Source organism: Oratosquilla oratoria, chromosome 36, assembly GCF_046742065.1.
Source record: "Oratosquilla oratoria isolate Oo_2021 chromosome 36, ASM4674206v1, whole genome shotgun sequence".
Lineage (NCBI taxonomy): Eukaryota > Metazoa > Arthropoda > Malacostraca > Stomatopoda > Squillidae > Oratosquilla > Oratosquilla oratoria.
In genome coordinates this window covers 48,094,396-48,108,958 of record NC_134812.1, presented here as the reverse complement: position 1 = coordinate 48,108,958, position 14,563 = coordinate 48,094,396, and the positions used below count along the sequence as shown (strand labels likewise).

Here is a 14,563-nt window from a genome sequence, read left to right as displayed (position 1 = left end):
TATTAAAGTGATGAGACGGAAGGAGAATATAGTAAGAGACTTAGCAGATAAAAAGAAATGTATAATTATATTAGGAATGGAAGAGAAGTATGATCTTAATAGAACCACAAGAATCAAAGAGGAAAAAGAAAAAGTATGCAGTTTACTAGAATTAGTTCAGGAAGATGAACCTGAAATCATGAAACAAATTGAAGAGATGTATAGGCTCGGAAAGTATTGTGCAGATAAGATCAGACCAATTAAGATTAAGTTCAGGTCACAAACGACAGCAGAGAATATCTTAACAAAAACAGGGAAACTAGCAGCAAGTGAACAATGTAAAAAGGTTTGGATAGAAAGAGAAATGAATAAAGAGGAAAGAGAGGAGGAAAAATGAAAAAACAACAAGCTAAGGAAAAAACGAGAACAGAACAGAGTGAGAGAAGCAGAAATTCTATTGGAGAGTAGTGAATATGAAAGTAAGGAAATGGGACATACTAGAGAAAAACAAAAGGGAAACAGAGAATACAATGGAAGTAGCAGAAAATTAAAAGTGGCTTACACAAATATAGATGGATTAATAACAGGATGGAATGAGCTGAATGATTATCTGAAGGAAAAAGAACCGGACATAATGGGAATTGTAGAAACAAAATTAAAAGGTCCACTACCACTCAACAGTGTAGGACATAATGCATATAATTATTGGATTAGAAACAGAGAGACAAAACAAGGGGGTGGAGTTATGTTCCTGACTAAGAAGGATATAAACGTGAGGTGTGTCACATATGGAAAGAATACAGTAGAGATGATTATGATCGAAGTGGAAGACAGAGATAAGAAGAGCAGAAAGTTTGTAATAAACTATGTGCCTCCAAAAACAGCCTCGTGGGAAGAGAGTGAACATAAAAGTATGTTAGAAGACACAAGGATAACATTAGATAAGATAATGGAAGATGGAGTAAGAATAGTTATAATGGGCGACTTTAATTGCAAAGAAGTCTGCTGGGAAGAGATGACAGTAAAGGGTGGAGACGGCTCATGGGGAAATGTTCTACTCGAGATGATTATTAACCATAAAATGACACAATAGATTCAAGAGAACACTAGGTATAGAAATGAAGAAGAACCATCGAGACTAGACCTAATAATCACATCTGAACCTAGAATAGTGGAAAAGATTGAATATAAGACACCAATAAGTAAAAGTGACCACATATTGATTGAACTGGAACTAAATGAGGAGAAATACATGAAAAGAAATGAACAATATAGAAAAGGAAGAATGATATATGATTTTTTTTTTTTTTATAAAATAAGAGAATTCTTTCAAAAAGAAAACTTGGAAAGAATATATACAAAGAAGAAATAACAGTGGAAGAGAAATGGAATATTTTGACAAAAATCTATAAAAAAGGAGTGGAAAAGTATGTCCCAAGACAAAAGCAAGAAAAAGAATATGTAAAGTACTGGTTCCATAAAAGTTGTAGGGAGTTAAAAGACAAAAGAGATAAAGCTTGGACCAAATTGAAAAATACAAAAGACCTGAAAAATGGAAAATATATACTTGTTACAGAAATGAATATGTACAAGTGTGCAGAGAGGAAAAGAGAAAATATGAAAAAGATGTCATAGAAAAATGTAAAGATCAACCAAAACTATTTTACAGATTTGTAAACAACAAACTGAAAAACAAACAAGAATTAGAGAAATTACGACAAGAAGGAGTTGAATACACAGAGGAAATAGAAATGGCAGAAATTATGAACAAGCATTTTAGATCAGTGTATACAAGGGAGAACATACAACCTGGGGAGATCGAATGGAAAGAGAAAGTCCCCCTTATGAAAGAAATAGAAGTAACAAAGAATGAAATAATGAAACACTTGAGTAATCTTGATGTCAGAAAATCGCATGGACCAGATGAAATAGCAAACTGGATTTTGAAAGAATGCAGGAATGAACTGGCAGACAAAATACACAGCATGATAAACAGTTCCTTGAAAGAAGGAAAAGTTGCAGAAGATTGGAAAAAAGCAAATATAGTACCTATATATAAAGGGGGAAATAAAGAAGACCCTACCAACTATAGACCAGTCTCTCTAACAAGTACAATAGCAAAAATTTGTGAAAGAGTTGTCAAAAGTAGATGGGTAAAATATTTGAAAAAAAAAAAAAAAACGTGCTAAATCCAAGGCAATTTGGATTCAGACAAGGGCGATCATGTGTCACCAATTTAATATGTTTCTATTCAAGGCTAATAGATATAATACAAGAAAGAGGTGGATGGGCTAATTGTGTATTTCTAGACCTAAAAAAAGCTTTTGACAAAGTACCACATAAAAAGTTGCTTAAGAAATTAGAAACTGAAGGAGGAATACAGGGCAAACTGCTTAAATGGATGGAAGACTTTTTGCAAGAAAGAAAAATGAGAATAGTGATAAGAAACAAACACTCAAATTGGGATGAAGTAATAAGTGGTGTTCCACAAGGAACAATTCTGGCCCCAATAATGTTTGCTATATATATTAATGATTACAAAGGATTACAAAGGCGGAGCATGCCGATAGGAGACCTTTTGGTTTATATCTAGGTCGGATGCGAAAAAAAAATAACAAAACAAAAAACTATAATAATGTAAATAACAAATAAAATACACAAATAAATGCATAGGTATAGTTAAATAATAAACAAACAGGTAAATAGTAAATAATAATAAATTGACATATAACTAATAATAAATGAAAATCAAACAGACAAATAATAACAAAACAAAAACAAATAATATAAAATAAATCATAATCATTTCAGCATCTTGCTTAGGTGTTTATCTAAATGATTCTTAAAGCTTCGAACTGAACTACATTGCACTACCTGTGCAGGAAGTTTATTCCATTCATTAACTACACGGTTGGCAAAATTGTTTCTACCTACTTCTAAATTGAATCTATTTCCGGACAGTTTGAGACCATTGTTTCTTGTCTGATTCTCATTCAATGTAAAAATTTGGTCACTTTTGATGTTGTCAATTCCCTTTAGAATCTTAAAGACCTGTATCAAGTCACCTCTGAGTCTACGCTTTTTTAGGGAAAACAGATTAATATGTTTTAGTCGATTTCCGTATGATTTATTTTTGATATTCCAAATGTGGACGAACTAATGATTTATATAGCTTGTTAATGAGTGATGGACTTTTGAAATCAAAAGATCGCGCAATCAGTCCTAGAATCTTATTTGCTTTCTCAGAGGCTGAAATACACTGCTTGGATGATTTGAGGTCGTTACTGATAATTACGCCGAGATTTTTTCACTATCCACTTTTGTTAACGAATTTCCAAATAACTTGTAATTGTACTTACTGTTATTTTTACCTATGTGCATTACCTTGCATTTACTTGTGTTAAATTTCATTAGCCACTTTTCAGACCATTGCTGTAATTGATCTAAATCTTCTTGAATATCTAATTGGTTTAAGTGATCATTTGCCATTCCGCACAGTTTTGTATCATCAGCAAATTTGGAAACAGTATATTTTAGTCCATGGTCTATATCATTTATATATACTATGAATAGAAGTGGCCCAAGAACGGAACCCTGAGGAACTCCACTTGTAACATTTTTCCATCTAGAAGTTTTTCCATTTAAAACAACTCTCTGTTTTCGACCATTCAACCAATTACTAGTCCAACCTAATAGGCTACCACTTATTCCGTGTAAAGCTAATTTAGTGAGTAGTCTTTCGTGTGGGACGGTATCAAAAGCTTTTGCAAAGTCTAGATATATTAAATCTATATTGTTTCTTTTGTCATAATTCGAGATAACTGTGTTGTAGAATTCTAGTAAGTTAGTCACGCAAGAACGTTTCCGTCTGAAACCATGTTGGCTATCATTTATCAAACGGTTACTTTCTAAATGGTGTTCGATAGCATCTCTGATGATAGTTTCCATTATTTTTCCTACGATTGAAGTCATATGAGCTTCTTTGCAGATGATGCAAAACTATTAAAAAAGTGAACACGGAAGAAGATTGTGAGTCACTACAGAGTGATCTAAATAAAGTCTGGGAATGGAGTAGGAAGTGGGAGATGGAGTTCAACACTAAAAAGTGTAGTATAATGGAATTTGGAAAAAGCAAAAACAGAATAACAGGATCATATAAATTGGGAGAAGAAGGAATAAAAAAAGTTGAAAATGAGAAGGACCTGGGAGTCATTGTTATGAATAACATGTCACCTGAGAAACATATAAGCAAGATTTTTGGAGAAACTTATAATTTGATAAGAACAATCAAAGTGGCATTTACATACCTGGATGAAGAAATGGTGAAGAAAATACTAATCACTCTGATAAGACCAAGATTGGAATATGCAGCAACGATGGGGTCACCAAGTACAAAAAATATAAAAAAAAAAAAAAAAAAAATTGAAAGAATACAAAGAGAAATTACAAAATTGGCACCAACACTCAAAACTATCATATGAAGAGAGACTAACAAAATTTGAGCTACAGACACTAGAGCAAAGAAGAGAGAGAGGAGATTTGATAGCTATTTACAGAATCATGAAAGGCATAGAATTTATTGATAGAGAGGATCTAATAAAATGGGATAATAGAAATACAAGAGGACACGGAAAGAAAATCAAGAAAGACAGCTATAGAAGAGATGTGAAAAAGAACAGCTTTCCTCACTGAGTAATCGACAGTTGGAACAAGTTAGATGAGAAAGTGGTGTGTGCAAAAACAATACATGAATTTAAAAATAGCTTAGATAAAATGAGATATGAAGACGGGACACCACGAACATAGCTCCCCTTCCCGTAAAATACAACTAGGTAAATACACACACACACACACACACACACACACACACACACACACACACACACACACACACACACACACACACACACACACACACACACACACACACACACACAACTCGTGGAGCAGTTGGTAGAGTTCTTGGCTGACACTACGGAGGTCCGGGCTCGAATTCTTCCCAGAACTGAAATAATATCAGTATCGCTGCGTTGTGAGTCGTTAGTCCAACTCTTGTGGGCGGGGAGTTGGGTGTGTGTGCTTGTAAGGTCACAGCATTACCAATAGATCGGTCATACATGAGCTCTAAGTTCTCCTCCGATCGTGAATCACACACACACATATATACACTTGTGGCGCAGTTGGCAGAGCCTTCGGCTGCCTCTATGGAGGTCCGGGTTCGAATAGCGCCCAGGGCTGAAATAACTTCAGTATTGCTGCGCTGCGGGTTGTTACTCCAACTCTCGTGGGCGGGGAGTTTGGGGTGTGCGTGCGTTTAAGGTCAGCATTACCCATAGATCGGTCATATGAGCTCTAAGTTCTCCTCCGGGAGGGAAATAGCTGTCGATCACGAGTCCAACATGTGATACAAAACCACGGTGAATCACACGCACACACATACACGCATAAAGAGAGACAGACAAAGAGAAAATAGACAGACAGAGAGAGAAAAAAGGGTGGAGGAAGAGAAATAGTTTTGTGAGTGTGAAAAGAGAAGAAAGTATGCATGTGATGAAGAGTTTAATTGTTTTCGATAACGCTTTACTCATAGCAAGCAAATTACAATAAGGAAAAGTAAACAAATTGGGGAGATTCTTAGGTTTTTTACACTTTGGATGACTTATACAGCGCCAAGGGTAGCATAGCCCCCACTCATACCATAATTATGTCCGTACATAGACGAACTTAGAAAAAAAAAAAAAAAAAAAAAAAAAAAAACATAATATCACATGCTCTTCGTATAACTAGCCGGCCGGTCATACTATCAATAGTCCTACTACTCCTCACGGTTTGTAGATAGGGCTCTGTAACCCCGGGATTCCTCTAGTTAGACGGTTTCAACTCCTTAGTTTTATCCAACACCTTTCGCTTGGTGGCTGAGGTGCGCAAACTAGGGTTAGATGTGTCGTTATCAGAGGAAATGCTCTGGCTTGATATTGAGCCTTGGCTGTAGGTCGTTCCAGCTGAAGGAATAGGGGAAATAGGTTTGCTTGGTGGGGAAGGACTAACGGGTTTGTTCGTTTTGGAGATGGAGGAAGAGGAAGGAGCGGAGGCCGGGCCACTGGTGAAGATGGCAACGGTCGCACCCTTGGTAGACGCAGGGAATCTCTTGTTGCTGTCTGGATTCTGCCCATCATCTACAGATTCGAGACCCACTCTTGGTAAGGAGACGGGAATGTTAGACCAATCTGGCACAGTCCGGTCAAAGGCATTCGGTTTGAGACCTGCACCAGCGAACGGTGAAGAGCCGGGTGCCAAGGTTGGATCTGCAACAGTGCCTATGACTTCGGGACCACGCGTAGTTCCCAGAGGTAGACCTGTGGGCACGGGAGCTGGAAGTTGATTGTCAAATGGGGATTCAGATTGTAACGATACATCAAATCCTGATGACCCGCTAAAGCCTGCAAGATTACCACTAGGCGTAGGATATCCAATTGGTCCTGTAGGTGTTGGGGTGCCTGTGGATAGTGGCACTCCTAATGTTGATCCACTTCCGCTTCCTGGTCCAAAACTATCTATTGTTGGATCGGACTGGAAGCTGCCACTTGGAGGACCAAGGGCAGGGCTGGAACCAGCACTCCCATCAGACCCGAATTCTCCTCCAAGAGAACTCGGTTGGAACTGGTTCGGAAGATGAGCAGATGCCGTTGAACCCTTACCTGCAAAACTGCCTCCCATAGGCCCGGGCTGGAACTGGCTGGGGACAAAGCGAGGATCTGTGTCTGGTGCTGTCGTGTCGATGACGTCCGGCCCAAACCTTGACCCTGCGGCGGTGTCGATGACGTCAGGTCCAAACCTTGACCCTGCGGCGCTGTCGAAGACGTCAGACCCAAACCTTGACCCTGCGGTGGTGTCGACGATATCAGGTCCAAACCTTGACCCTGCTGCGCTGTCGATGACGTCAGGCCCAAACATTGACCCTGCGGTGGTGTCGACGACATCAGGTCCAAATCTTGACCCTGCGGCGTTGTCGAAGACGTCAGGTCCAAATATTGACCCTGCGGCGCTGTCGACCACGTCAGGTCCAAACCTTGACCCTGCGGCACTGTCGAAGACGTCAGATCCAAACCTTGACCCTGCGGCGCTGTCGAAGACGTCAGGCCCAAACCTTGACCCTGCGGCACTGTCGATGACGTCAGGGCTAAACGTGTCGATGACATCAGGCCTGAATCCTGGCCTTGATCCTGCCGTGTCGATGGCGCCAGGCCTAAACCTTGACCCTGCGGCGGTGTCGATGACGTCAGGCCTGAATCCTGGCCTTGATCCTGTTGCAGTGTCGATGGCTCCAGGCCTAAACCTTGACCCTGTAGCAGTGTCGATGACGTCGGGGCTGAATCCTGGCCTTGATCCTGTCGCAGTGTCGATGGCTCCAGGCCTAAACCTTGACCCTGCAGCAGTGTCGATGACGTCAGGCCTGAATCCTGGCCTTGATCCTGTTGCAGTGTCGATTATGTCAGGTCTAAACTCTGGCCTGGTAGAAAACTGTGGGAATAAGTTACTTGCTGACTGATCAGGTACGATGGCATCAGCCCTGAGGTTCGGACTCCACCTTTGGTTATACTGCTGCCCGGCACCAGCGCCGAATTGGCGCAGGCCGTAGTACCTGGCCAAGTTGACGTTGCCTGTGCCGAAGTAACCGAAGGGTCTCATCCAAGGGCTGAATGTTTGTGAGTATTTGGGATCGAATCCATTAGTGTATCTTGAGTAGATGCCCTGCTGGAAGCTAGGGTTGAAGCCCTGATGCTGCTGGTACAGGCGAGGGTCAAGCTGGGTGAAGGAAGGTGACGACGCGGAAGCTGCAACCGGTGAGTTAAAGTGCCCGAAGGAAGAAGGCTGGACGAAGGGACTACCTGGGCGAAGCGCACCAAAGCCTCCAGGTCCACCTATGTATGGGTTGATCCAGGCTCGTTTCCCCTTCCCTTCGTCGGCTGCAACTGCCGATTCCTGTCCCTCCGCTGGCTTCTTCTCTTCCTTTCCCTTTTCGACTCCATGGACCACGGCGGCACTAGCCAGCAGCAGCAACTAAAGAAAGACAAAAATAATTATATCAACCACATCTCAACAAGAGCAGACTAACCAGTTTTGCACATCCTTTTATAAAATGCAACGCATCACTGAATATATCTATATGTAAATACATCTCTCCAACGAATTATGCATACAATGACAGTCGCCATGCACGGACAGTTATTTAGCCAAAGGTTCACTGACTTAGCCCTTGCTCTACTACTCTTTGCAATTCTTAATTCGGTGAGAGGCTACATGCGAAGTCTATCACTGGATCCACTATACCGGCTATCCATTGTACAGTATATATTTTGGACTCACAAAGTACAGCAACGAATCTTACGATTGCGAGTGTGAGTTATGACGACATCGAAGGAACTTAAGCAAAATGTACCCGATTTGCTTCTGTACAAAACTACCGGGACGTACTAAAGGGGATACGTACCGCCCACACTTTCATGGCTGTTGCTATCCAAGTTCTCCACCTCCGACCGAATAGGCTGCAGTCCCACCCTTCCTAATGGCCTTTTTTCACAGGACACAAATGACGGTGAACAACACCTATGTTGGCCCCATTCGGTGGCTGTAGCGGCGAAGAGAACACAGACGCCAACTGGATCGTGCTGGGACACCGCTCCTGCTGCTGCTCAGGAGACGAAGCTAAAGCTGCTGCGCGCTCGCGCAACTCGCCTTTATACGGTGCGCAACAAGAAAAAAAAAAGAAAAAAAGAAAAAGGGGGTGGGATCCCTCGGCAAAGGAACAAAAACGAGGTGCTATTCACAAGGTTGCAGCGTGTTCCCGTGCCGTTGCCCAGTCATGGATGTCTTTATTTTTGCACATATGCATTCTGCTTTCTGCATGATTTTTCATTCTATCTCTATGCTTGATGTAGTGGTGGAATAGATTTTAATGGAAGATGTAAGATCGATTGCCCATACCCTCATAGACCCAGTATGAGAGAAGACTGCTGCTAAGACTTATGCAATCATCATTTAAGGGACTTCGTGAAGTCCCAACGAATCAAAGTCACACAACATTCCTATATGGTTGGTGACTAATCTTCACTCAAAAAACATACAGAGGACTTTTAACTTTACTATTCCTCCGTTCTGCTGCCCTTCTTATACCTCACCTTTACCAATTTTATAACTCCGCCTCCACTCACTACTAACAATTGTTATAATGATAGCAATGATAATAATGACAATGATAACCATGAAACTGTAATAATGACAATGAAAATAATTAGGTAATGATAATGAAAATAACAGTGATAATGGTAATATGATAGCGATAGTTGTAGCAATAAGATTAATAATAATGGTAATAAGGGTAATAATAACGATTATGTTAACTGTATTATTGATAACCGAGATAACAAGGAACCGATGACCAGTCCTACAAGATGGACAGCAAAGCTGCCTATTTTCAGAACCCGTCAACCGCCTCAGTTCCTTCAGTTGGTGCAGCCTTGAGAGGCTGGGACTCGGTCTCGGGACTGAGCCCAGGATCTCTTATCAACTTCAACTGTATTGCACTTTTTCACACATTGAGACCTGACAACCGGCGACTGCTCCTTCCTCTATCACTTGCAGCCAGTGACATGGAGGCAGTCCCACACTAATACAACACAGAAAACAGTCTAAAGATTCTTCCAAGTAAGATATAAGGAAGGGAAGGATCTGAGGATGGTTGTCAGCCACATACAGAGAACTGCGGATTTTCCATTTACTAATAACAATGCCGGTAATAGTAATTATAATAATGATAATGGTAATAATGACGATAATGATGATGATGATGATGATGATGATGATATGATGATGATAATATTATGATTATAATGGCCACAATGATATTAGTAAACGTAATAACGGCAATGATAGTACTCGTAATTCAGTAAAAATTGTATTGGGAGATCACTCCTAATTAATTATCTTAAGGGATTAGTTTCTCCTCTGGTAGGAAATTCTGTTGCACATCTTTGTGATCAGTCTTCTTTTGTAGGACATTAAGGGAATCATCGCCCCGTCGCGTTGCCCGTGTTCAGAGCTCATTCTTATTCTCATCTTCACCTAGAACGGCAAGGGTCGAGCCTCGATTAGCACACCGGGCCCGAGATATTTATCAACAACAATAATAATTCCTTCTACTGCCCCCCCCCCTAGACATTGATGCATGAGAACAGCTGACAACCGTCGACTGCTATCTGATTGCCAAACTTACACCAATGCAACACACACAATTGTCAAAAGTTTCTTCTTTCCAGAGGGACTATGGATGAAACTGAGAACCGTTAAGGGCTGTTGTGGGGATGAGGGTTCCCACTCGGTAAAAATGGAGACAACAGTTATATATCATATTAGGGTGGATTACATAATGTTGGATGGTTAGGGAAGACAGGTGAGAGCCTGGAGTTTATTTTTCCAATGCATCTTCCTTAGTCTTTTCTTGTCTCTCTTCTGAAATGTTTGAGAAGAATCCCAAGCTCTACCACACTTTCCTTAATAACTTTCCCTTTATAATCCAAGTTCTACATGCTTTTTTGTCAAGAGTATCCCATGGCTGTAGGTAACTTGAATATAAATGGTTTTAACTGGGTTGTTCTGAAGAGCGGTTATAGAACATTCCAACTAGCAGATGATGTGAATCGTGATTGTCATTGGTGCATGGAGTAACCCGGCAGGGGGAATAGAGTAACATTCCTCCCTGACTTGGAGCCGAACAAAATCGACTTTCTACCTAAAAAGTACTTTAAAGTTATAGTATTCATTAGAATCTATGATGGAAATAGGCTGAAATTATATCCATTGGTGGTCACAACAGATGAATAAAATCGGCTGGAGACGATAACTGGAAAAATATTAACGGTCGAACAGCCCACTGAAGGGTTAGATGATGGATTGACCGTTACCTGAGCAATTGATTCGCAGCTGACATAAATCATAACATACTGATCTTATTTCACCGTTTTGGGATTAAACTCAGGGGGTAATACCCATTAAGGATTCAATCTGCAAAATTTATTGCGTGGATTTCAGTGACTGAAATAACCCAGAACAAAAAAATAATAATAATAGACGCTCCCATCGTCGCAATGCTTCTTTAAGTGTTGAAAAATGAATTTTGTTCAACGACGCTCTTATTATGCGCGTGTATGATGGTTCTGCTCTTGTTGGCGGTTTTTGCCTTTAGAGCTGTCAAGCTGCAGACGTACTCCAGCATCACTTACTTCGCTGAGCTTATGGACTTTAGAGGAATGCTTGCGCGAATTTTGGGTCTTCTCTGAGTCAGCCAAGGTTCATTTCAACTTATGTGTAGAATGAGGTAAGGGAGGGGTAGTCCTGGAGTGAACATAAAAACATAAGGATGAAGGAGACTGCAAGGGACTGTAAGGCCAACATTAGGCAGTTCCATGTCCATTACCACCTATCATCCCTATCCATGAATTTATCTAACTTCTCTTAAAAAAACTAAAAGTTTCAGCGCTCACTACAAGATTACTAGGTCTGTTCCACTCGTTAACCACTCCATTGGTAAACCAGTTCTTGCATTTTCCTTCCTATACCTAAATTTGTCCAATTGAAACCCATTACTACGAATACTACCCTGTTGCCTTAATATGATGAGTTAACCGTGCTGACGTCGATTAGGCCTTGCAACCAGGTGATGTTCCACTGGCAGATTATGTTCAGCTGAAGAACAGCCCTCGATAGGAATTCAAGATGTCTTTAGTACTGTAGGCTCGTTGTTGTTCCTCCGTCTCCTTCACTCAGACAGCTTATGAGTAAGAAGAGTGTCTCTCCGGCGGGATGAATGGATCCTCCTCCTCTACCTAGGGGAGCAGTCATCCTTTAAACTTTCTAGGTCTCTACAAAAAGTAGTCTTGGCCATCATGTAACCTTGAAATACATCGAGAATACTCTAATACGAGTATATTACCATTGCCCCTAAATGCCCGGCAGGCGCACGCGCGCGCGCACGCACGCACACACACACACACACACACACACACACACACACACACACACACACACACACACACACACACACACACACACACACACACACACACACACACACACACACACACACACACACACACACATACACACACACAAACACACACACACACACAAATTTAATAGCAAACTAGACATTGGGAGATACAAAGGCGGGACATCTCGAGCGTAGCTCCTCTTCCCGAAAGAAGCGGTAAAGTTCCTGGTTGCCACCACGGCGGTCCGGGTTCGATTCTCGCCCGGGGAAGGTATAATTTCAGTATCGCTGCGCTGTGGACCGTTACTCCAACTCTCGTGGGCGGGGAGTTGTGTGTATGTGTGCGAGTGAGGTCACAGCATTACCCATACATCGGTCATATATGAGCTCTGAGCTATCTTCCGGGATGGAAATAGCTGTCGGTCACGAGTCCAACACATGATCCAAAGACCATGGTGAATCACACACACACACACACACACACACACACACACACACACACACACACACACACACACACACACACACACACACACACACGTCGGTCGGAGTGGCAGCGAAGTCTGAACTCCGGTGATAACTCCAAATTTTGAGGATCACAACGACAAGGAAGTACCTGTGTTGTATTAATAGGGAAAGGGGAAAGCTCGTGGTGTAGTGGGAAGGTGAAGAAAAAGGAGAAGGAGAGGGATTACTGAGGAAAATGGAAGGATATGGGGAAAGGAAAGATAGGGCCCAGGAACTCAGAGGGTATATAAACAAAATACCGCCTGACAATAGTGGTGAAGTAGATATGATTAGTAAAAATGTAAAAATTAGAAATATAGATAAGAGTAGCGCACTGGAGGGTGAAGATAACTATTTCCGTGGATTTAATGAGGGAAGACATGACAACCTTCCCCGACTAGTAAATTTAGAGGAGAAACTAAAAGAAATGTCTTTAGTACTGTAGGCTCGTTGTTGTTCCTCCGTCTCCTTCACTCAGACGGAGGAACAACAAATAAAGTTAATTAATCAAAGAGTCGATAAGCTGGAAGAAATAAAGAAGGAGAATCAGAACCTAACTAAAGAAATAGTATAATGAAAAAGACAGTTAAGAGAAGTAAAGGATGAGAATGAGGAATTGAAGAGGAGTAATAAAGAGAATAAAGAGTCCATAGCAAAAGAGGTAAGTGGTTGGAAAAAAGTACAAGAGAACAACAAAATGGAATTTAGAGATATAATGGAACAGCAGATGAAAGAACAAACTAAGGACACAGTTATTAAAGTGATGAGGGAGAAGGAGAATATAGTAAGAGACTTAGCGGATAAAAAAAAGTATAATTATAATAGGGATGGAAGAGAAGTATAATCTAAATAGGACTACAAGAATAAATGAGGAAAAGGAAAAATTAATAATATATTAGAAGTAGTTCAAAAAGATAAACCAGAAATAGGGAAACAAATAGAAGAAATGTATAGGCTCGGGAAATACAATACAGATAAGACCAGGCCAATTAAGGTTAAATTCAGGTCACAAACGACAGCAGAGAATATCTTAGCAAAAACAGGGAAACTAGCAGACAGTAAGAAATATAAACAGGTATGGATAAAAAGAAAATGAATAAAAAGGAAAGAGAGGAGGAAAAACAAAAAGACTAGAAGCTAAGGAAAAAAACGAGAAAAGAACAGAGTCAGAAAAAGAGAAATTCTATTGGAGAGTAGTGAATATGAAAGTGAGGAAATGGTTCATAGCAGAGGAAAACAGAAGGGAAACGGAAAACACAATGGAAGCAGCAGAAAATTAAAAGTGTCTTACGCAAATATAGATGGCTTAATAACAGGCTTGAACGAACCGAATGATTATCTGAGGGAAAAAGAACCGGACATAGTGGGAATTGTAGAGACAAAATTAAAAGGTCCACTATCACCCAACAGTGTAGGACATGGTGCATATAATTATTGGATTAGAAACAAGGGGGTGGAGTTATGTTCCTGACTAAGAAGGATATAAATGTGAGGAATGTCACATATGGAAAGAATAGAGATGATTATGATGGAAGTGGAGGACAGGGATGGGAAGAGCAGGAAGTTTGTAGTAAATTATGTGCCTCCTAAAACGGCCTCGTGAGAAGAGAGAGAACACAAAAGTATGTTAGAAGACACAAGGATAACACTAAATGAGATAATGGAAAATGGAGGAAGAATAGTTAGAATGGGTGACTTTAATTGTAAAGAAATCTGCTGGGAAGAGATGACAGTGAAGGGTGGAGACGACTTATGGGGAAATGTACTACTTGATATGATTATAGGACATAAAATGACGCAATGGATTCAAGAGAATACTAGGTATAAAAATGAGGAAGAACCATCAAGACTGGACCTAATAATCACATCAGAACCTGAAATAGTGAACAAGATTGAATATAAGACACCAATAAGTAAAAGTGAACACATATTGGTCGAACTGGAACTAAATGAGGAGAAATACATGGAGAAAAACGAACAATATAGAAAGGGAAGATTGATGTATGATTTTTTTTTTTTTTTTTTTATAAA

General features: G+C 40.5%; 1 protein-coding gene across 1 annotated transcript; it reads right to left on the bottom strand.

Annotated features, from left to right (window-relative positions):
• Positions 1 to 5,592: 5,592 nt before the first annotated feature.
• LOC143019240 (uncharacterized) lies at positions 5,593 to 8,669 on the bottom strand. The gene is made up of 2 exons (XM_076174931.1): positions 8,471 to 8,669; positions 5,593 to 8,040 (listed from the first exon to the last, which is right to left on the bottom strand). Exons 1-2 carry the CDS (start codon positions 8,483 to 8,485, stop codon positions 5,842 to 5,844), a joined length of 2,214 nt encoding a protein of 737 aa, XP_076031046.1. The 5' UTR covers positions 8,486 to 8,669; the 3' UTR covers positions 5,593 to 5,841.
• Positions 8,670 to 14,563: the final 5,894 nt, after the last annotated feature.